Source organism: Diprion similis, chromosome 6 (assembly GCF_021155765.1).
Source record: "Diprion similis isolate iyDipSimi1 chromosome 6, iyDipSimi1.1, whole genome shotgun sequence".
Taxonomy (NCBI): domain Eukaryota; kingdom Metazoa; phylum Arthropoda; class Insecta; order Hymenoptera; family Diprionidae; genus Diprion; species Diprion similis.
The window spans coordinates 23,760,703-23,783,909 of record NC_060110.1 but is presented as its reverse complement, the minus strand read 5'-3'; the positions used below and the strand labels follow the sequence as shown (position 1 = coordinate 23,783,909).

Sequence of the window (23,207 nt, the reverse complement as noted above, 5' to 3'; positions counted from 1 at the left end):
TAGTAACTATTCGGTGCCTAAGCCGTCGGCTTTATTCTTGTCCTTGGTCTTGGTACCTTGATATTGCAGATCCAGCAACGCTCCCGGGCCAGTTTTGCAGTTCTTTGATGCTTGAACGATCAGATAATCTAATTATGGAAAATGAATTACATCGTGTTTGATCTCAGCTCCTTTATAAGACCTCCGGTATCCAATGTTTATTTATTCGATAGTCCCCGTATTCGTCTCCTCTTCTTTTACAAAATTCTCCCAGTGATGTATTTATAGCAAGAAAATGTCCAGGATTTAATAATACTGCGTAATTGTACTGTAACGCATCATTTTATGCTATATTTTTAATATTAAAATTATAATTATTAACATTATGGACGGACAAATTCATGCACCAACGATTGCATAGAAAATTTTTATAACTAATTATCTCAATCTTAAGGTAAAAAATGAAATTAAAACAAATCTTCAAATCTATTCTAATGCACGTAAGATAGTTCCTTCAGATTTCAACTTGATGTCAAGGCATTCTGCGCTCAAATTTATAGCTTGTCTGTTTTTTTTTTAATTTGGACGCAGAAGTCGCAACGGCAAGTCAAATCCGGCAAAAAAAATTTTTTTCGGGGTTAATGTACCTGCTCAACAATAATCACTTATAGAAAAATTATACATCGATATAGAAATATTCTACTATTATACTCGCTCGATATCTCGTGCGAGTTGTATATCACAACTTCGAAAACAGTATTATATTAACATTAACTTACATAATGAACGCGCTTATGCATTTGGCAGTGTGTGTATGTGTCTTTCACTTAACTACAGTGGAAATATGAGATTTTTTAACTCTAAAGAATAAACACGAAAAATATTATAACTCATTCGTAATCCTAAATAGTTGTTTATATCAATTATGGACGCAAATAAATCTTACATATATAATAAACTTCCATACAGCGATGATGACATTAAGAAATTATATCATTAGAAAGGGACACAACAATACAATGAATTATTATGTAAGTTATTACAAATCTTACACTATGGAATTTCACATTCTGGTTGATCATGCACGTGTAATTTTTTAAGTATACGTTTGTACACAAATGTAATACTACGCATTATTATAAGTTTAGTCACTAATATTTTTTCAATTTTTTTTTTCAGATGAATTCATACGTGGTTGATTAATTGCAGCAAACTTCATCTTTTCTCTCCAAAGTAGCGTCTTCGCGAACACATGATACCCTGAACTTTGACGGAGATCACGATGATACCTTATATATGTCGATTAACGATAGAATAATCAGTTCATATACGCATTCTTCCAATAAAATTAGAGAAACGTTGATCGGTTATCGGCTCGTTTATACTTACTTATGTGTTTAAACAGTCTATGCACAAGAAACATTCCAAAGTGGCGGCAGAAAATACGAAAACACTTATATGTCGTACAATACTTTTGTCGAAATCAAAGAGTCCAATTATCAGTCAGCTTTAATTCGTAGTGAATATTGTACACATTATTAATCGCGTACTCTGTCTAATTCGGTGTATAAAATCCATCGACCAGGGGAATTTATTATTTAAATTTATTAATCAGGAAGACTGTGCGGTAGGCCAACGTTAATTTATATCAGGATTTATCGACGAGGATGCAGATTGTTGAAAATTTCAATGACAGTTTCGAAAACGTACCAAAAACACTTCTGTTAAATACTATAAATCGCGGATTTCCATTTGTCTTTCTTAAACCTTCGCACTGGTCACGTTGAATTAAATCTTATTAAGTAGATGTACGAATAATTCGGGTAACAATCAATTTCCGTGAAAAGCAATTGAAATTACAAACAAATCTTTTATAGTTTTAACGAGTTTTAAGATATTATAAAAGATATGCAGCTTGAAAAGCAGTTTCATTTTTTCAAGGAAATCAATAAATGTTACATTCATATGTTACTTAATAACGATAATTCCAACTTTTCCAGTAGAGGAATACAGAAAAAATGTAGGATCCAACAGCCAAAAGGACGAGCCACATTCAGAGTAAATGACATTGTGAATCAGGTACGTTTTTCCATGCAAGCCTGTGATTTATGGTTTTCGTTTTGCCTTCACATCTTCCTAAGTACTTCTATACCATTCAAGAGTAGGGTGTCGGGTGTCTAATGCAAATATAAACAAAGAAAAAATAAAAATAAATAAATAAAGAGAAATGAAAACGAGTACATATTGGAATGTTGAAACGCGGATCGAACAGGGCAAAGTAATATGAACGATCTGTATATGTACATCACTATATACCACAGCTGGTCATGTATGCATACATATATATCCGTATTTACATAGCTGTCTCGAGCGGTTGACTTTTGCTGCGTGAGCCCGATGAGAGCTGCGTCAATTCCGTAGGTTCGGGGGGTGTGAATACGTCGAAATTAGTTTCTAGCAAAGCTTCGCTCTTTGATCGCAAAGGTTTTTCTTCCGGCTGATCTAAATTGGATTCCAGAAGAGCCTCGCTTCTGGGCCTTTCCTCGTAATAATAAGGATGGGGCGGCGGGGGACTGAAGTATTCTGGAACCGGTTCGGATCCCGGTGTTAGCGGCTCGGTGTCGTATTGGATTGATGGTGCGAAAGCCCCGGTCGGGCTGTGCGCTGGAGATGCTTCGAGTTCCCGCTTCATATCGCTTATTGAATCGGTCGTAGCGAGACTCGAATTCAGCGGCAAGGTCGAGGCGTTATTTAAATACGATAGCTCGTTCATTGGCTCGGACGGGCTGTCCTCGGGGGTGTCCGCTGGAGGTTCGACGTTCCCGGTGGAGGGCCATCCGTTTTGATCCGGGACCGCGAAGGTTGAGTGATTCCTGAATCCCTCGTTTCGATACGAGAGGTCGAAGGCGGGATTGACGGATCTCGCTGTCGGATGATACTTGGGCAGGTTGTTACCCTTGAATTCGCCGGCATTACTGGCCCTCGGTGAATAACGAGGATTGTGCGCCTCGTAAACGTCGTAGCTCTGATTGTCTTCCATCGACGAATTCAACTGAGACTTATCCATTGAGTCTATGCTCCCGTTGTTCATCATTTTCTTATAATCCAGAGATCGGGAGTTGAGCGTATCGGTTGATTGCTTCGTCTGAAAATACGTCGTCGGATGTCAAAAACGCTGCCTCACATTATACTCCCCTAACTTACCGACCGGTCATTTCGTGCAAATCTGACGTATAACGTCGAAAAAGACAGAGAAAGAATCTCTTCTTTACTCGATCTACTTTCGGAGCAGTTTTTTGGCTAATAAAAGAAATTCTTCCTCATTCTTTCTCCTGATTTAATAATACGCTAAATTCGAGCAGTCTTCCGTCTCACATTATTGCGCAGTTGGTTGTGCAGTAAGGTTTGCACGAAATGTCGGATCGCAATATTGCAGTGTACACATTTACCATCGCGCGAATATGCTGGGGATTACACGAAGCCTTGAGAATACATGACAGTAATAATCAGTGTGTTATAATTTACAGACGCAAGCAACATTGATCGAATGGCACAAGAGTAACGGAATTCTCAAATAATTAATTTCTAACCTGCATGGGTGGTACCAGAACCACTCTTTTTTCCCGTTTTCGCCGCTTATAAAATGCATAAGATAAGATTAATAAATTTACAGTAAAACACGGGAGATTGAGGAACTTACAGAAATTGGTTTTCTTCGATAACCGAGTTCCGTGAATCCGGAAGTCGAACCAACCGATCGAAGGGAGTGCAGAGACTGTCTTATGGAGTTTCGCCTTTCAAGACGTTCCACTCGTCTTCTCTTCGATTTTGAAACCCAAAGGGCTATGGCAGCCGCCAAAAGTGCGAGCGCTATTCCAGCCGAGCTCAACACTCCTATAGCCACTATGTCTTTTCTCCACGATAAGGGGTCGATATATACTCTGGGATCTAAACACACGATTTGCGCAAGTTCAATGACCAACATTTGAAAATTCCGATCGCAGAATCGGCATTACATTAAAAATACACCTATGAACATAATTACCGATTTCACAAATGAATGTGTTTGGCTGCATGCAGTGATCAACTTCGATCGTTTGATACGTAAACATCGTGCACTGGTCGACCTTCTCTAATTGCTGTACCCAAACTCGTTCGGAATAATCGAAACGTGTCTGTTGCTTCTTGAGGAACTTCCACAATTCGATGTAATCACCCATTATAAAAGGCATCGATGCATTGGCCATCTGTAATTCGGTTCGTATCATCGATTAATGCAACGATCTTTCGATCGTTTTCACCACAGAATTATAGAAAGGTCCGTGTTCCTTAATTGGAGGGATTTTAAAAGTTCACGTACCCTACAGAAATCTCTTGCTGAGTAAAAGTCCATGGGAGCGCCAATGTATATGTAGCACGTGTCGCCGACTAATTCCCATGCAGGTGGACACTTGCCGGTCAAAACGCTCTTGTTACTCATGTAGAACGGTTGGTAATCAACCTGGAGAAGTTCAGGTGAATCCTCTCGGTCTTTTATCCTTCCGGCAACGGCTATGGTTTCGTTATAGCCCCACCAATTGTGTCTTGCGTCCACGTGCGATCTCCACATTTCCAATTGACTGTACGGCGATGAATGGGCGAAATAATGTGTTTTATTATTTGTGGATGAAGCTTATCGATCGGAATTTTATATAGTTATTCATTTTTACCACATCTCAATACGTATAAAGCGCATTACTCGAACATGATAAGACGAAGAAGCTTCGCGCTGCTCATACTCAATAATTCAATAACATGCTTTGATTCTTCTGTGCAGACAGTCGTGCAAAAAATGCACTAACACAATGAGTTTGGTGAATAATTGACATTGAAACATCGGTTATAACTCGAAAAGCAATCGTGTTAAGGAGTTCTACCGGTGTGCAAAAAATTTAGTATTGTAAATATACTTACTTTAATTAGGTATTTTTAATCAAGATGAGAAAAATTCATTAATCGACCAAACGCTGTTCGAACTTACGTGTGTTTACAGAAATGTCAATTGTTCTTGAGATCAATAAGCAGAGTGGAAAAGCAGGACAAATTGAAAAACGCTAGCAAGTCGACGAAATGAAATGTTAGACCTCCACCTAAGCGTGGCGCGGTTGCTCTGAAGTGCAGTATAACAGTGCCTATATATTATAGTTGAATACAACTCAATAACTTACTTGTAATACCACTCCACGTCGACAAGTCTGATTATTTTCATGCACATGCGGGATCCGTCCAATTATGTATATGTATAGATGAAAGTAAATACAGTTAAGTTAGGTGAATGTGTATAATATGGGTAATCTATTTATATATACGATTTTAGGAGCTAAAAATACCTAATTTTCACGATGAAAAATTTGAAATAATAAAGGGCCATCCAACCCATACTCACTGATTTTCAAGTGCACGAATCTTACGTAAGTTCACTCGAAATACTTTTACCAACAAATCTAAATATAGTCATCAATCAGGGATTATACAAGGTTTTCAACTAGGTTCAGGCATTCTGGCAGTTTTTAGTGATACGAAATCCACCATTTCATATGCAGATGAATTATGCATTATGCATATAATGTGTGTATCTAACTACTATTACCGTTACTAATACAAAAGAAAAAAAATTGTAAAACACTTACAGCGATCTGTTCATTGTTGACATTTCATAGTCGTTGTCGGGATTGAAAAATACATTGTCAACGTATTGTTGCCCCGGTGTGCCAGCGACGATAGTACTTCTACTCTCCCGGTTCACTGCATAATTTCTAGAAAAAAAATGCGTAAAAATTATAGTTACATAAATAATACGATAGTATTGTGCTCGCTTAAAAATATTTCAAACGTACTTGTAAAATCCATTATGCGAAGTACTCTGATATATCGGCAATCGAACTCGTTCGAATCCAGAAATCTCGAGTAAATGCTTGCCCTGATTGCCGTGCAGGTAGTTCAACGTCATATTACTAACTACCTGTTTCAGCACAATATTATTCTCGTACGGCGCAATGTTTCTCGTGAAATAGTTTCGGAATATCGTGACTTCCTGATAAGGACTGCTTTGTCTGCCTTCCACGTACCTGAAGTTTATAAATACGTGTATTACGTAAAGTACACCGAAAGTTTAACATGAATAAAAGAAGCGTTGCATCCAGAAATACGTTACGCTTACAATGCGGGCTTGTTAAAGTTATCGGTAAACAAATTGTTGTGAATCCAGCCTTTCAAAGACGTGGCAGACCCTCGGGAATCGGCACGTATCAATAGACCGCCTTGATTTCCTTTCACTAAATTATTCTGCAACGTTTTAACAATTAGATATAAAACATGTGGTTATCCTATTCATTGGAAAAGGCGAGACTGATTGATTGCCGGGAAGCACTCACGCGAAAATACAGTGATTGCGTATTTTGCACGTCCAATGTAACCGCCGATCCGCAGGTTGTTATATTTCCATATAGCTTCGCGCAATTGTTCAAAAACTGATTCCTCTCCAGGGTCATTATTGCGTTCACCTCCCCGGCGCTTGCGTATTTAACCGCGCCCTCGTGGCAGTTTGATACTATGGAATAGGATACGTTGTGCTGAACGTCGCGATCTGTAACAATTACGTTATCACGATTACACAACGACTTCTTTGTCTTCGTCTAAAATAGTTTTTCCAAACCGCATATAATGAGTCTGATTTTCCGCTTACTGAATCCAATCGCGGATATCGGCAATGTAACAATTTCTGCAATAAATCCATGGCTACCGCTGGCACCGTTAGCGAATAATCTAATACTAAGGCTTGGCCCAGTGGTTCGGAACAGCTTTTTTTCTTGCGATGTACCAGCCTCCAGATGTCCAATTTCTCGAGCCGTCACGTTGTAGATATCTCCATCGTACAACGTGATTCCGTCGGCACGTCCAGGCTTGCCGGTCGAATTGAACAGGTCAAATTGCAGCAGTCTGCAATACAAATTTACCAATTTTCATTCAACGGATCACAGGTGACAATTTTCAAAACTCTATAGACATATAAGTTCCATGCATTGCCTGACCTGAATCCGAAAGGCTTAGCCCTGTAGGTACTCCTGAATATCTTGACACAATTCACCGGATTATTGTCGTACTTATAGTAAACGAGTACTCGTTCCTCGATCGTTATTTCTTTATCGGTGTCGCAAATATCGATCATGCTGAACAAGTGATAGGGAATGTGTAGAGATTTGATTGGTGTAAACGAACTTTCATCCGCCTCTCGACCTTCTCCAGTCAAAGACAGAATGTTTAAACCATTTCCCAATACATTTTCAATACTGTTGAACAGCAGCTCCACCTGTTAACAAGTAAAGGCGGATTCAATAGGTGATCGGGTTTCTTAATTTTTCCGAATTTCATAATTTTGTATGGTTTTCTCCTGCACTTGGGGCTGTCACAATAGTCCACATACCGTATGCGTAGGGGAAATGATATTGATCCCGTGATAAGCACTCTGGGTAACTCCGACGTGGGTAATTTCCGGGGATTTCATAATAGACTGGATAGCTGCGGCCTTTTCATTGTGCAGGATACCAGCACCCGTGACATTCACGAACTTGAGCACAGATTCTACTCGACGAACCGTACTATGTGTGATAACGTCATGAATGCGATGCTCGTACAAGTGATGTTCGAATTCGGCGTTAGCCATACGTATGCCACCCCAATAGTCCTGGGTTGGATCCAAGTTCCTTTCGCCGCAGTGAACGAATACGAATTCACCATCCCACGGGCACTCGTCCTTGTGACCAAACAGTTGTCCGTTTAATCGAATCTGACAGTCTTCGATACGCTCTTCGATTCCGACGCACTGGAATATAATTACATGCAACGATTAATCAAGAAGTCAAAATCCATTGTACACGATCAATCGTAGCAACGTGGGTATCGTTTTCACCTGCAATGGTTCCGGCCACGACCAAATTCGAGTCAGTGAGCCCTGATGAAGCTCGTATCTGCGATCCCGAGTAACGAAAACGTTCAACGAATCGTAACCCAATTGACGGCAAGCAACTTCGGCATTCCGTTCGGTGAAACGTGAGTCGCATATTGGTATCCATTGCAAAGTTGTGTGATTAAAATACTCCAAAAAGCCTATTTCAAGAATAAAAAAAAAGTAATAAAGCAAATAACGTGTAAAATTGTGATGATTACTTGAAAACATTTTTCATCAATGCTCGGACACGAGGTATTAGGCGGCAGCCTTTTGTATCATACCTTCATTGCTCGAGGACGTGCAATTTCCCTCCTTGCATAATCGGATTGTGTCCAATGACAGGTCGTTTTTCAAACTCCGTTTTCTCAACGTATTGGAATTTGGATTGTCGACGGTCAAAGGCCTCATCACGATCTCATGCCCATGAGCTCCGATAGCATTCAAAGTTCCGAGAGCCAAGATACCGACGTTGGGTGCAAACTCCATAACAACGTCCGGGTAAATGTTCAACGTTGCATCTGGCATTATTGTTATATCAGCTCGTATGATGTAGGGTTTATCACGCCGGTACAGTGACAAGGTTTCGGTAAGTCTTCCCCCCAAATTATCTAAATCGACACCGGTCACGAGATCCCAGCTGACTGAAATCGACGAATCGATCGCGTCCTCTGTCAGGTAGGGTACAAAGTTGGCCACTGCATGATCGTTCCAATCGTCGAAATCGAAGATTCTCTGCCTGTGGTAATAACGATAATTAAAGAAATGATAGTTCGATCAAAATAAATTTCAGGCAACTGAAAAATAACATGATTCTGTTCTGATTGGTATTATAAAGATATTTCGAACTCGCATTACACGTACCTTATTTGGGCGTAGTCAGCAGTGCCCCACCAATTTTCCGTTACCTGTACCTCGTTGTTAATCTTAGCAGTTCTAATACCAGCTAAGAGTTCGTAATCCAACGTGTTTTCGCCGAATAAATTTCTGTACACGCGCACCTTTTGAATACCGTGAAAACCGACGACGTACGTCGGCGTGTTGTACATCTGATGAAAGCCTCTGGTTATGCTTTCGTAGTGATTTCGCTTTACCTCATTCTTGTAAAATATGGCGTTCATCTCGCCTAATATTTCTGACTGGCTGTCAGCCTTGAACTCCACCATGTAGGTACCGCTGTTCTTTTCGATCCTGTTATCGTGGATCTCCATACGCTTTTCCATACCACGTATAGAAATGAGACCCGTCTTGCATCGATTGGTATCGAAGACGTTGAAAGACATGTTTAAATTGGCAAAGTGGCCGTCAACGATGAAACTAAATTGCTCGTTGCTGCGCCATGTGTTGTTATCAAAGTATAACGAGTGGGTGAAATTTTCATTGTACTGCCACACGTAGGGTAACGTAACATCGAAACCACCAGCACGATTTCTTTCGAAGGTATTGTCTTGCAAAATCCAATGGAACAGGTTGTTTGAATGCCTCAAGTCCCGGCTGAATTGTAGGATTCCTTTACCGTTGTCGGTAATCAGTGTGTTGTTTATTTGAAACGAAATCTCTGATACGTTAGATTGAAAGACGTTCCAATGCGGTGAATTCACATAAATCGCCTGATCGGTATTATGGGATATTTCACAGCCGATCAATTTAATCGTCTCGTTGGCCTTTCGCAAAAAGTGGTCACCCAATTCATCCACGTATCGGTTGTAGTACGAGGCCAGAATACCGCGTTTATTTCCTTTAATTTTCGTGTTGGTGACGGTCAGTGTTGGAACAGGTCCTTGAACGATCCGATTACGAATATCCTGTAACACACATGGTACGTAAATACAGATGCACTTATCCAAACTTACGCACACCGTAGTGCATGCTACAATCGTCATATTCATTACTACCGATCTCACTAGAAATATAACATCGTGTATTTTTGCGTCGAAGAATTTCTCTTTGAAAATTCAAAAAGGCTCGATCGTATTGAGTTCCAAAGAGAAAGTTTTCGCCTCGTTAAGCGAAAAACGTAACCTGATAAATCCTACTACAATATCAATTTCGGGATTATAGTTTTTTAAGCTCTCCTAAAAGCTTACCTGAACTGGAGCCAAGAGTGCAGTAAGAGCGATAACTGTACCACCGAGAGAATCATCGCCACTGTGATATTCCAGGATAACTTTGTACGAACTGGAACTGACAGGAAATACAGTAAGATCTCTCTTCAGATACCAGATGTTACCTTTATGATTCGTGTTATGGGAATCATGGATAATTATCTGCTCCGTGCTTCGATTTTGTATCGGATTCAAGAGCTGGATACCTATCACATAGCCCGGTGTACACTGTAAAATATAATTACATTATACACATTTTCAAACACGTTCGAGTTGATTTCCATTACCGCCTGAAATTTTTTTTTCTTGCATGACTTCTCACCTGAACATTTATCACGCGGTCGAGATTCGCTCGATCGGGCTTAGCGGTGATAACGTACTTCGTTTCGCCATTGGCCAATTCAATATCACCACTGTCTTCAGGTATTACGATCGGATTGTAAGGCGTGTCAACCGTCATGTCGGGTGAACGATCAAACCATCCGGCGAATTCTCTTTGCTGAACTGCCGACAGAGCGGGATTGTGTCGGATTCCGGCTATCCCATTATTCTCCAACCGCGATCGGAAAACTTTCAAGCCAAGCTGTTTGAAACTCATCCCACTACCTCTGTTGTTCGAAAACTCGCTGTTCCTTACGGTATTCACCGCATCCGCTGAATAAATGTCGGAATATAATACTCCCAGTCCGTCTTGAAGATTATTTACAACCTTTATTCCATCCATAGAGTGTCTTGCAAAGTCAATTTGCAGGGCTGGAAAAATTAATTTATAGGTAAGTCACGTTAGAATTCCAAGGAGTATCGAACACTGACGAATATGGAGAAGAATTTCCATTATACTTACCAGGCTTGAACGCGTTCGTCGTATAGTCAAAGAGACCAGCTCTTTCTATGGTGATATACTGAAGGTCACTCCTTTGAGCCAATGGACTGAATCTGAGACCAGCCCAGGCGGCTTCCGAGCAAACAATCCCGACGTCGTTTTCATGGGTGCAAGAATTTTCGAATTCGTTTACGGTTTCGGCTCGACATTTTGTGACGTCAACGTCATCCTCCGTGCACTGAACGTTACTCAGTACGATTTCCTCGTTTGTACCAGCACTCGGAATATCAGAGCGTTCCATGAACCAATTATCTGGATCCAAGCTCAATCCTAGCTGGTGGCACACTAAAGCAGCATCTCTAATTGTCCATCCGTAATTACAGACGGTTCCCCATCTTTCTCCTATGCGAACCTACACGTGTCAGTATAATTAAAAGTTGTGAGTATAACATGCCGAACATCGAAACTGACCTCAGTGTGTCAAAAATGCAGTCTGAACACCATACCTGCAATCTGCCTTCAAGGTTCGTACGACCACCCAGAAGCCTCACGGGAGCACTTGTCTCGCCGTCCTCAAGCATGGCCATGTCTGTGGAAGTTTCATTTTCAGGTTCGTAGACAATCTCCTCCTTCAGGGTGAACATGATGTCACTCGGCTCTTTGCCCCGCGCATCCAGCTTACCAGCGATCATCATTCCGACCGCGGGCGGAAATCGCAAGGTAACACCTGGCTGCAGGGTCAGTTTCCCTCCAGGTCTGATATTGATATCTCGTACGACGACGTACTCTCCAGCTGAGAGACTTTCCTGTCCATCTACTTCTCCGCCGACAAAATTCGTGCCCGGGTTTTGAAATTGCGCAACGTAAGTAGGATTCGATATTATTGTGTTGGCCGCTGGATTGCTGGGGTGCAAGAGGTACGGAAGATACTCAATTTTGGCTAAATTGTACCTGTCTTTCCTGAAATTCCATATATACAACAATGTGAGTTCTGCAGAAAACTGTAAATGACGTCGCAGCTCATATCGTTAGACAAGTAAACTAAAACCTAGACGGTACCTGTGAAACAATCGGTCAAATATTTTCGGCTCCTCGGAAAATCCAAGCCAGTTATAAGTGCAATTGATCACTTTACTCTGGTCTCCCAAATGGGAGCCAATTTCATACAGCGATTCTGGATTTTGAAGAATGTTCCTAAATACTTCAACATTCCCGGATGAGACGACCACAGCAGCGGCCACCCTTGATCTCGGAATCAATCTAACACCCTGGTTCTCTCCATCGTCCAATGCTTCACGAATCCGGTTGTTACGAACGAAATTTCTGGTGAACAATAGCCTCTGGACGTCGCTGTACGGCGACAGTCCGATGCTGACAACAAATACACCACGATTGTTGTAGAACTCGTTATGTTGTATCAGCAGGGTTGCCGGTAGGGTGTTGAATTCCTCGTAAAGCGGATTCCGCACCAATATACCGCCATAAGAGTGTTCTTTGAAATGATTGTACTCAATGCATCCATCCATGTTCAGAGCAGGACTCAGTTTTATCCCAAGTTTCGTATTTTGTATAAAAACGTTGTGGCCAATTTGTAGTTTCAGCAAATTTCCATTCTGCCTCCAACTGGACTCGACTTGAACCGCAACTTCCGAACTACCGTTGAACCAGTTTCCAGTTACATTCACGTAAGAATTACCCGTCGCATTTCCTACCTGTAAATGGAATAAAAATTATTTACATACTCAGGGATAGATCGTCCAAGGTACTCCTCCAATGTCTCACCAATCAAGCGTGCCTCAATATTTCTTGAGTATAAACTACGCGTTCTGTGTTACTTGTTTAAATATTATATGAAATATCGGTAAAGCTCACCAATACACCGATGTCCTTGTTCTTGAACACCTCCGAGTACTCAACGACAGTCGTTTGATTGAAGGCAACGTACTCCGAGTTCGAACTGTCGTTAAGCCACACAGCGAAGCCATATCCACGATTGGAGGAAATGCTTGTCCTCGATATATTTCGGTTACCACCGTACAAAGTTACATTTACACCGTCACCGTTGTTGAACGATATGCGACTTTCCGTCACGTTTATGTCCGCCGATCCACCAGCGACGTGCACCCCCGCCACATGATTGTTGTTCGATACAGAAGTATCGTGAATATGCAGCGCAGAACGTATCTTTTCAACGGCTATTCCCCGGCCATTGTTGTCCGCTATTGTGCTGCCGGTCACGTTTAAATCATACGTTTTTTCTGGAAAAAAAAACAGGCACCGGAAATGAACACGTGTAACAATATTCAACAGGCCTATGAGAGATTTGCAATGAAAAGTGCAATCTTACTGTATCCCGAGGAAAGTCTGATGAAGGCGATCATCTGCGTCCGAGGTTCAGCAACGAATTTAATATACAAATTATGCCGCGTCGTTGTCACACTTTGCGGCAATGTTCCATTCCGCACTTTGACACTTCCCAAAAGTTTTTCCGCCCCACTGGTTCCGTCGTAAACTTCAATCGTCGCCGTGTCATTCTGATCCGTAATCATTTGCAGGAAATGCACCGTCAGGACATGCCCGGGTCGCGTGTAAATATGCTGCAAAACATTTCACATGGTTTTTTCAAATCGCGTAAAGCTGTAATTATAGGCATACCTAAACGTGTCGCTTCAACGCGCAACAGGAATGCATCTGTATTATGGATGCAATGCAGGTATATCACCTACCTTCGTACAAACTTCCCGGTTCAATTTATGGTTGCGTTGTTCCATAAAAATAATTATCGGAAAGATTTGACTAGGATTTCCTGGAAGTTGGCACAAATCGTGATTATCGGTTCTGTCCAGTTTCTCATCGGGTTTCTCGTTGTGATGTACGTACTTTATTCCATCCGCCCCGTTGTCGAGTACCACGCAATTTTCAACCAGAGCAAGGCCGGTTGAACTGTTCACGTAAATTCCGTACCCTGCAAAAATTCGTTTAATTGACGTGTGCCTAATAAGGTTCATGATTTTTGGTGAAAATTTTATCCCGAAAGGAAAAGATTTATGAGCTGTACAATTCACCACATTACACTCAAGTCTCACCCTTGTTACTGCGTATGGTACAATTTGTGATGACGACTGGAGCATTCGGCGAAGTGACATTTAGACCGTTAAACGCCGAGTGAAGAATTGAAAGTGATTCCATGCGTGGTGGAACACCTTCCACATGCAGAGCCGACGTTGTGTTGTACTCACGGCCTGTGCCCGCATATCTGGAGAGAACAACAAATCACCACGGTCGTTTAAAGATAATATACTTGTTATACAAATTAACCTTCACCACCATTTCCTGGGTGACAACAATTTACTGGGAGATGGTGTGAACTGTTTAAAACTAAGTCGTGAAACATAATAAAGTAGGCATGGTGCTTGTTCCATTTTTTAAAAAATCATCGCAGTCTCCGATTGAAAAATGAAAGGCAGCGAATACTCACTTGATGTCCACATGCCTCAGGATGGACTCGGATCTGTAAACGTTCATGGTGTTCTCTTGTATTAACGACTTGTCGGAGACACTACTCTCAAATCGCAGGCCGCGCCAATGTTTAACGGCTTGTGTAGCGCCATCATGTCGAGGCAGACAAGAGATAGCAAGGTCCGGATGGTAATCTGCAGGCATTCGCGAATATATAACATAATTTGAATTTGCACAATTTCATTGAATAATATTCTAGTTTTCTGATTAATTATCCCTGCTTCTCGTCGTTCACCCTTCGAGGAGACACCTATTTTTTCGATCATGGAGAACTATCTGGATCAAAATGATCTTGTGCCATTTTTGATGTCTTATCGTTTCGATTGTCAGAATCAAATTCAGGGGTATAATTTTACTATTTTAGAGTGTGATTGGTGATGTTTAGAAGTATAAATATAAGTCATTAATGTAAAAAAAAAAGAGAGAAATTTTCAAAGAATTATTGTTTTAGAAGAAAAAGATATGGGTCAAAATGACCCAGTTTGTTCTCGAAGGGTTAACGATGAAAAGGAAAATATTTTATTCTTCGATATGAATCAAGAAGGGACGAGATCTTACCGCAGGCTCCAGCACCGAGCTGCCTGTAAGACCACTGGTCGCAACTTTGCAGGGATGACTCGGTGCCGCGACAACCTGGCTGTTCGTAGAGAAGACGAGGTCTAGCTGGCCACTGTCTATCCAACCATCCGCGCCACGCACCACCTTGCAATCCTAATTCTCGACAAGCCGTTTCAAGATCCGCCCGAGTCCAACTGGAACATGAAATGTAATTTGAGTAAAGGTACATCTAGGTGAGTCAATCTTGTAGGGTTCCAAGTCGCCCTGATGAGCTTTGTCACAAGTTAATCGAAGAACAAGGTCTTCGAAAGACATCGCAATTTCAAACTCCATCAAAAGTCATCTTTACATCACTGTCTTAACCCTCAACCCTCAAAGATTTTTTCGCTACCCTTATTCCAGAAATCTGGGTCACTTTTGTCCAGCTCATTTTTGACTGACTTGATCAATTATAAAAAATCAACAAAAATTCACATACTATCTTCGAACCTTCCACTACAATCCTATGGGAAATAAAAACCGAAGTAATTATTTGCAATATTTTTTTATTGCATCGAACAATTCCAATCAGCTCGGTCAAAAATGACCCAGGATTCAGGGTTACGGGTTAAAAACTTACTTTCGGGAGTTGGTGCAGACGGATCGCCATTCGCCATGATGAAGAAGCTGCAGCCGTCCTTCGAGCGGACTCGGCCCATCGACGAGTCGAATAGACCTGGGCTCGGGCTGAGTGGATTGCGCCTCAGCGCTCGTAAACACGACCGGCTGTTCGGGTGTGCCCTGGAACAAAAATTTTTCTTTGTCGGTGTCTTGGATTTCGTAACGTCAAAAAAACAAAAAAAAAAAACAAACAAATAAGAATCTCATCGTTAGTGGCAAAATAACGAGATACATTAAGTGATCGAACCCAGAAGTCCAATAGCAATACTTTATTCTGATAGTTTTTCTGCTATAGATAATTAAACAAAATGTTTCTGTCAAGTATCCCAAGTAATCTTCTAGACCATAACCAATGATTGTTTGTTATTTATGAATGAATTTGTGATGCTGTTTCTGCGTTGTGTTCACATCGGTTCCTCCAACTCAAGGTGTTGAAGGACCATTAATGAGTGCGAGTGAGATCGCTTGGTTTCCCAGGAGTCCACATACGAATGTCTCTGTTGAACTAGACCCAAGCGGCTGCTACCTGAGCCTTGCATATATCAGAAAGCCAAATACGCGGATGTCAGGTAAATTCAGGTGTTCTAATTCTCTCGCAGAAATTTCTAAATCTCATACAGAAATTCTGGACGGTTTATACTCAACACTTTTAAATTTTGGACACTATACGTAACATTCCTGCACTAACTTACACAGAGTAAGACAAGAACTTCTTTTCTCATACGAGATCTGTTAAATGCTAAGTGTTATAAATTGTCATTGTTAAGTGTAGCGCGAATCTTTTTTTTTTCTGGCATAAAACGTTAGTAATGATTGGACCATAATAAGCACATTGACGGTGATAAGAATCTACCATGGAAAAGTGCAATTGTATTAATTATTTCTCTATTATTTGATAATAATCTGATGATATATGAATGAAAAATCATCCAATTTAAGTGCGCTAATTTCAGTTAAATTCTAGAACAATCGTTATGGTCCTATATAAGAACTTCCTAAGGCCTAGGTACTTACCTACTCGACGACCACGAGTACAATGGTCGAAAATCGTATACAACACATCCTACCATTCAGGTTGTAAGAACACTCAAAGTGGTGGACTTTTGCTCATCTGTTTACTACGCATACCTCATTTTAGGTGATACGAAATTCTGAATGTACATACACATATCCAGACGTGTCTAATTTGCTGTCTCAATACAACACGTATATCAGCCGACACATGTTTACCTCTATAGCTATTGCGAAAGCTGTCAGTAATTCGGAATTCAGCTTGGCCTAAATATAGCTTTGTACAACGGTATCGTCGAGAAACAAAAAAAAAAAGAAATAGACAGAAACAGCGCTAGATTATACTTGGAATCGGCCCATCACTCCATTTCTAAATAGTGAAAAAAAAAAAAAAATGTTCATTTTCCTTTTTTACATCGTTTGCACCGGTCAACACGAATTTTCACTCTGGATTCTAGATGTCAAATTTTGATTTCTTCTACGCAACTAATAAATGCGAAAACAGTTTTTGTTTTTGTAGAAACTAGAACGATATTTCGGATTTTAAGAAAAATGACCTATTTTCGCGAAAATTTATTGTGAATAACAATTGAACAAACTTCAATTTTACATTTGAATCACTTTTATTAAAAAATAATAAATAATGACAAACTACAAATGTAAAAGAATTGATAAACAAAGTTTAATAATTACTTTTTTTCCTACTTCTTCTATTGTCGTATGAACTTTCTTGTATCAAATCCCAAACGTAATCCCCCATTATGTCCTCATTGTACTAGCCCTGATAACGTTAACAACGATAAAATCCATCACATCTTAACAAAAACGTTTTCCTTTTTCTTCTGAATATATAGGCACTAATATTAGCTATCAACGAAAAATTTCAAGACTTAGTTTTCAACGTAAAAAATACAGAAACAAACTTTGTAAGTAATAAATAAAGCTCTTAATATCTATCTATCTCAATAGAAACTCGAGGGAAAAAATTTTTTTTTCTGTTGACCTTTGTTGTCAATAAATTTTGATCATTCCAGAGTATGTGCTTATGTGTTATGTGCGCATTATAGCGGATTACTATAACATCCAATGAAGATCCCCGCGGCCGAAAGTCAAATGAATCGGTTGACCCCGGTCTGAAGTCTGGTTACCAGACTGCTGACAATGAGCTACAGTCCTAACCTCAGGTCACTCCTAGTTGACCTGTCGCGTGGCCTTCTTGACTCAACGGCACGGCTCTTGAAGCCCATCATAACGGCTGCATCGTGTAATCCAACATTGTCGGAGTGGCAACATAAGAGAGAGGAGGCTCTCGCGATGTTAATTAGAAAATTAAGAGACCGGGCAATTATTGTTCACCGGAAGTCAACTCACTCCGACAATACCATAAGTGTGTTTCAGATGGAAGACCTCCTTATGCAGGCAATCGTAATTATGTGTAAGAAATTCGCGAGATAATTATCTAAGTAGATAATATATCATCAATTTTCGTCATTTAACAACGATTCATGAATGTCGTATGGAATAATGAATGTAAAATGTGATCCCCTCGTAGGCTTCGCTCGGTTATACTTCCGCAGAACTCTCCCCTCTCCTCCCCCCCCCCCCCCCTGCAATGGTACAGGAAATAACGAAAACTAACAAATGTCCTGTGTTAACGGCATTTAATTATTATTTGAATATAAATATGTATATAATGATGGAGAGGATGCGCTCGTTGTGAATTATAGAACATCAAGAATCCACAGTGCTTTTAGATACATATTATGCCACAAGTGATTCATTCTGTAGCTCTAATGTAACGCAAAAATGTAGGTACTATGCACTATAAGCCGCTGTTGCGTACGAGATGCACTGAAGCCGGTCGCGCGTATTTTATGGTATGGCCATGTGTATCATCCATGCATACACACATGTACCTACGGAACAGGAAAGCTGGGCAGCCAGCCGTCAACCCATAGGGTTTACCGTACTAGGGAGTACGGCATATTATGTAAAATATGAAAATATAAACCAGTCGTAGATATAATATGAATGAAAATTTTCCTGCGGATGTTGTTAATCTACTTTTTCATCAGGGTCTGAAAGTTCGATGAAGTACACGATGCCCGAGTACACTATACGCACTTATTGTGTAACTAATATTCAAAGTTCAGCAAGACAAGTTGCACTTGTAGCATATTTGATACCTCCGTTCCGAACGTTCAATGAACTCGTGTATATAGAAGTGGATATACTATACTACGTTATACTCGTACACGCATGAGTATAATGCTTGGCTAGGTATAAAGATCTGAGACTTGAATTCGAGGATCGCCAAGAACCGCAATGAGAACTGTGTAGAGATCACTGGCCCGAAACTGGCGGGAAGCCCTCGTTTCCATTCTCGCCAACCCGGAACGTGAAACATCACGGAAATAGTGAAGATGACCATTTCTCGCCGGAATTCATATCGCGGAGAGAGAATAAAAGAATGAATAATTGCTGTGAGATCAGTCAAGATTCGTTCACGCTGCCCCCGTGTCGTCATCCCTATGGTACATGAATTTTTTCAATACCCCAGATTGTTCACTTCTAAGTTATGCATGTATTAAAATGAAGTAAAAAATATATGTCAGGAAGTGTAAACACTTCTTAGATGTTTACTGCACGTACGTCTAGCGTAAGAAAGTAAAGTGAGTAATCCGGCGAGTGAAAGGTTCAACCAGGTAACAACACCGATATTGACACCGAAACCTTGTCGAACCATTCACTTCTATAGAATTACTATATCTAGTTGGCTATTCTTTTAGGTTGCACTTAATGGCACTGCGATAGTTCTTTGAGATAGGGTCAAAGTGAAGAGAAGTAGACTTAAGAGAAGAAAGCTTAAAGTTTTTCTTTCTGGTATAAGCGAGCAATATCGACGTTAAAAATGACGTGACTTTTTACGATACCTCGATGTTTCACAATGAAAGTAACACTTCTTGTTTACTCATTTCAAATTTACACAAACCCTGTTTGTATTTTGCTGCGGTCATTGTGCTGCCGGTTTTGATACCTCCATGGTAGTCGTATACAGATACCAAATGTAGTCATCTTATTGGACTTGGAATTTACGATGCCTAATGTATTTATAAGTAACCCTGCACGTAAGTTAGTAATCCAATCTCTTTAACACCTGAAACACGATCGGATCTTATGGTCTTCGGAAACTATGTGGTGTACTCTAATCTCTATGATTTTGAACACGTGTGCCGGTTTGGATTTGATACACGTTGGCTAGCAAGTACGATGTACATCTGTAAGTTTGCGCAGGTCTTAATTAATGATGACAAATACATTTTGAAAATTTGGCTGCAAAGATTTCGCTGAGTGTATCATGAATTTGTGCCAATTTCCACTGTTATTGGATCGGTTGAATTTCTAGTTACTGATAACTCAGCAGCCTTCTTTGATACCGTTTAACATGTTAATTATTTACGTTATCGATTAGGACCTTCGATCAAAAGGTATTTTCATAATTACGCCAATTTTTTAGAAGCAGTTTGTGAGAGGTAAACACTGCAGGGCAAAATTAGGTTGCCGTAAAGTCTCCCTGCACACGAAGCTGTTATCATATCCTCTGCATCCTGTTCCACGTCCAAGTACAAGAAGCGTAACATGTAAGATGACGCATACCTGTTGCACTTAGTAGGTTTCGTAACAAGGTGAAATTGTGGTGAATTAGTCGATCGATTAACTCCGCCTAATTGAATAATATACGGTAGACGTATAATTCGTATTAGTTTTTCGCCACACAATGTCATTCATCTTTCATTTACTATCAGGCGGATGTTTGCAAGGTTAATGGAATGATGCATCTTTGGAAAAAGTCGTTATTTTGCAACTTTAGAATCGCTTCGAATTTAGTAAACCGTTAATATCGCATCAACAAACTCAGATTTAGTAAATTGAACTCTAAAGCTGCAAAATAGTAATTTTTGATTCGACGTTTCGATAGATCCACGTTAATTACTAACTTCAGTCTGGTAATTTACTGCAGTCGCCATGATAAGATGATTTAGAAAAAGTAGTACCCCGACCCAAGAGAATGTCAAAATGCGAACAAATTCAGAAAAAAATTTCACAACCGGGCGCATAAATATTATCCGGTCAATGATAAAATATCTTATCTGTAGAATATCGAGTGATTGTATGCGAAGAACTAATTGATCCTGGTCTCGTGATTCAATGGAAAGTTAAGATCGGTGATTCATTTCTGTGTAAAAATGTTACTATACGCACGTACAAATGTGTGGAGCGCGTTGATCAGGTGAATCACAAACAGATATGACTTTTCACAGTGTGACTGAGCACGTGTACATCATACTATATCTTAACTACATGCTGGTATGCCATATGCTGAATTACAATACGTTAGTGTTATACGTATACAAACGCAAATGTATACTAAGCCCATGCACACCGATGCAGCGATGGTGCAACAGCATCGGCACACACAGACGCGTTGATAAACATATATATACACCTTCTTATCGCTGGGCAAACAGATAACTGAAACATCATATGCGACAGCCGGCTCGTGCTACGTGATAATACTGATAAACGATTAGACACAATAAAATCTGCTGCAACCCATTTCTGAGCTCCATTCTGCCACCCATGAGACTCATTAACTGATCGATATTGTGAATTTGTTACACTTTTGCATATGAAATCTTGTAACCCCTTATGAATGAATTCCGATCGAATTCTAGGTAGAAAAGTTCTTCCCTTCCAAATAAAAAGGGGGTGCAGATAAAGTATCATGTGGCGTACACACGCTGACACTAAAATGTGGAGTATAGAGGTTCGGATTTAATGTTGTTAGACCTTCCGCATCTAGGTTTACACCTTGGTGAAAGCATCGGCGAGGCTATATTTGAGTTTTCCGAGGTATCAACTCGCTTCGCGATGTGATACCCTATGGGGCGTGGAACTTCCCTGAACCCCAAATCTGCAGACTCTGGTACGACACATTATTGACATGAGACACCTTACTTCCGGTTGATTTTGGTTTACCTAAAACGACTAGCAGTGTCTCTGTTACTTTGTTTGGGCTGGATAATGGATTTTTATATTATACAAATGCCATTTAGGATCATTTCTAGAATCTAGTATTCGGAAATGCGAAATTATAGTTGGTGTGTGCCACTAAGGGGCTATAATGGAACACCCTGTATATTGAGTGAGACGCGTTGCAGACACTATGCTGCTAATGTAAGGGTGTTGTAGGATCGAATAAGCGACTGCATACGTTCACAGAATACACCCTGCGTTAGAGCAGCTATATATCCATGTCCGTCCCCAACCGCGCCTTCTGCTCACACTAACAAAGAACATTCTTCGATCGGCCGTCGTCAATCCGTGGTCAACACCGTCTTTTACCGCATTTTCTCCAAAACGTTGGACACATTCCGCAACTTGGCTTCCCGGTTTGTTCAATCATATCGGAATGGTTAATTACGGCTGAATTTGCTGGTGTGTAGTTATGAAAATATAGAGCATGGCAGTTTTTAAAGTTTTATTTGACAATATAACTTACCTTGGCAGTGATAATCCCGCGAACTGTGATGCCAATCATTGGAGCAAACCGGATCTCAACGCCAGGCTCAATCACCAGAGTCCCATCACGTTCCACGAAAAGATCCTCGCGAACGACGTAGGGACTCCGGGATCTCTGGAGCAACCTTTCACCTTTGGTAATCCGACCGCCGGGTAATTCGGTGAAGCTTGATACTCCATAATCAGGCGTCACACTATTGCTGTGAGGTTCGGTGTAGTATATGGTCGAGGGATCTGTAGGGTTTGATTGTTGGCCCGCTACATTCCAACTTTTGCACAAACATGCCAAAATCACTAACGCCTGCACACCGTACATCGTCGAAGTAGAGTTTGCTTCTCCGAATTAATGTTTATCACCCTGTACGAATGCTTATAGTTTTTATTATTCCTTCCTTAATCCTTGTTCAAAAATTCAACAGCACAGGTGTTCAGTTTGACATTCCACTAACGGTGGAAAACCTCAACGGTTCAAGATTCAAATTCTTACCACACATACACTGCCTGCATATACTCCAAACGCACTTCTCATGTGAATTCACGGCACAATAAAATTCTTGGATTCATAGTTTTAATACTGTACTCGTCATGGAAACACGAAAGTGGGTATAACTACCGTAACAACCGCGAAAGAGGATCGATTAAAGATTTATAGCTAACTCGAATTTTCACCCATGCATAGTCCGCCTTCCTTTTCAAACACTAGAGTGTCTCCTACTGAAAGCAAACGTTTATCAATTGTTCTCATTATTGTCACGGAAAAATGATGATTCATTATAGTTACTTACGAATTAGTACTATTTTATATAGTACACCTATTACAAATCTTGAGCCTCGCCTTTAGCCTCCTACTTTTGAACCACATGCGGTAGTAGTGAATCATACATAGCAAGATCGAGCGTTACGTCTTCAATGATGAATCCACATAAAGGATTTAAGTGTGATTTATCGATAAGAACGAACGGTCACCGTAACAGTTCTATGTCGT

At 40.4% G+C, this 23,207-nt stretch overlaps 1 protein-coding gene across 4 annotated transcripts; it reads right to left on the bottom strand.

Annotated features, from left to right (window-relative positions):
- Window positions 1-1,282: 1,282 nt before the first annotated feature.
- On the bottom strand, window positions 1,283-22,591 carry LOC124407396 (protein bark beetle). Of its 4 annotated transcripts, XM_046883501.1 has the most exons (29): window positions 22,203-22,591; window positions 15,588-15,748; window positions 14,969-15,162; window positions 14,370-14,544; window positions 13,978-14,147; window positions 13,618-13,856; window positions 13,239-13,488; window positions 12,764-13,149; window positions 11,951-12,603; window positions 11,398-11,851; window positions 10,913-11,303; window positions 10,391-10,821; window positions 10,051-10,296; window positions 8,828-9,768; window positions 8,248-8,702; window positions 7,928-8,124; window positions 7,442-7,840; window positions 7,050-7,327; window positions 6,704-6,957; window positions 6,393-6,604; window positions 6,179-6,303; window positions 5,856-6,086; window positions 5,649-5,774; window positions 5,187-5,213; window positions 4,340-4,598; window positions 4,025-4,226; window positions 3,680-3,927; window positions 3,570-3,614; window positions 1,283-3,124 (listed from the first exon to the last, which is right to left on the bottom strand). In XM_046883501.1, exons 1-29 carry the CDS (start codon window positions 22,536-22,538, stop codon window positions 2,333-2,335), a joined length of 8,877 nt encoding a protein of 2,958 aa, XP_046739457.1. In that variant the 5' UTR covers window positions 22,539-22,591; the 3' UTR covers window positions 1,283-2,332. The 4 variants fall into 4 exon arrangements, with proteins under 4 accessions (XP_046739457.1, XP_046739459.1, XP_046739458.1 ...); XM_046883503.1 differs by lacking the exon at window positions 3,570-3,614; XM_046883502.1 differs by lacking the exon at window positions 5,187-5,213.
- Window positions 22,592-23,207: the final 616 nt, after the last annotated feature.

Coding starts and splice junctions, on each gene's coding strand:
- LOC124407396 (XM_046883501.1), bottom strand. CDS start 22,538: ATGTACGGTGTGCAGGCGTTAGTGATTTTGGCATGTTTGTGCAAAAGT. Junction 14,148..14,369: donor CTGAGGCATGTGGACATCAA/GTGAGTATTCGC, acceptor TGTTCTCTCCAG/ATATGCGGGCACAGGCCGTG. Junction 7,328..7,441: donor TCATTTCCCCTACGCATACG/GTATGTGGACTA, acceptor ACTTGTTAACAG/GTGGAGCTGCTGTTCAACAG.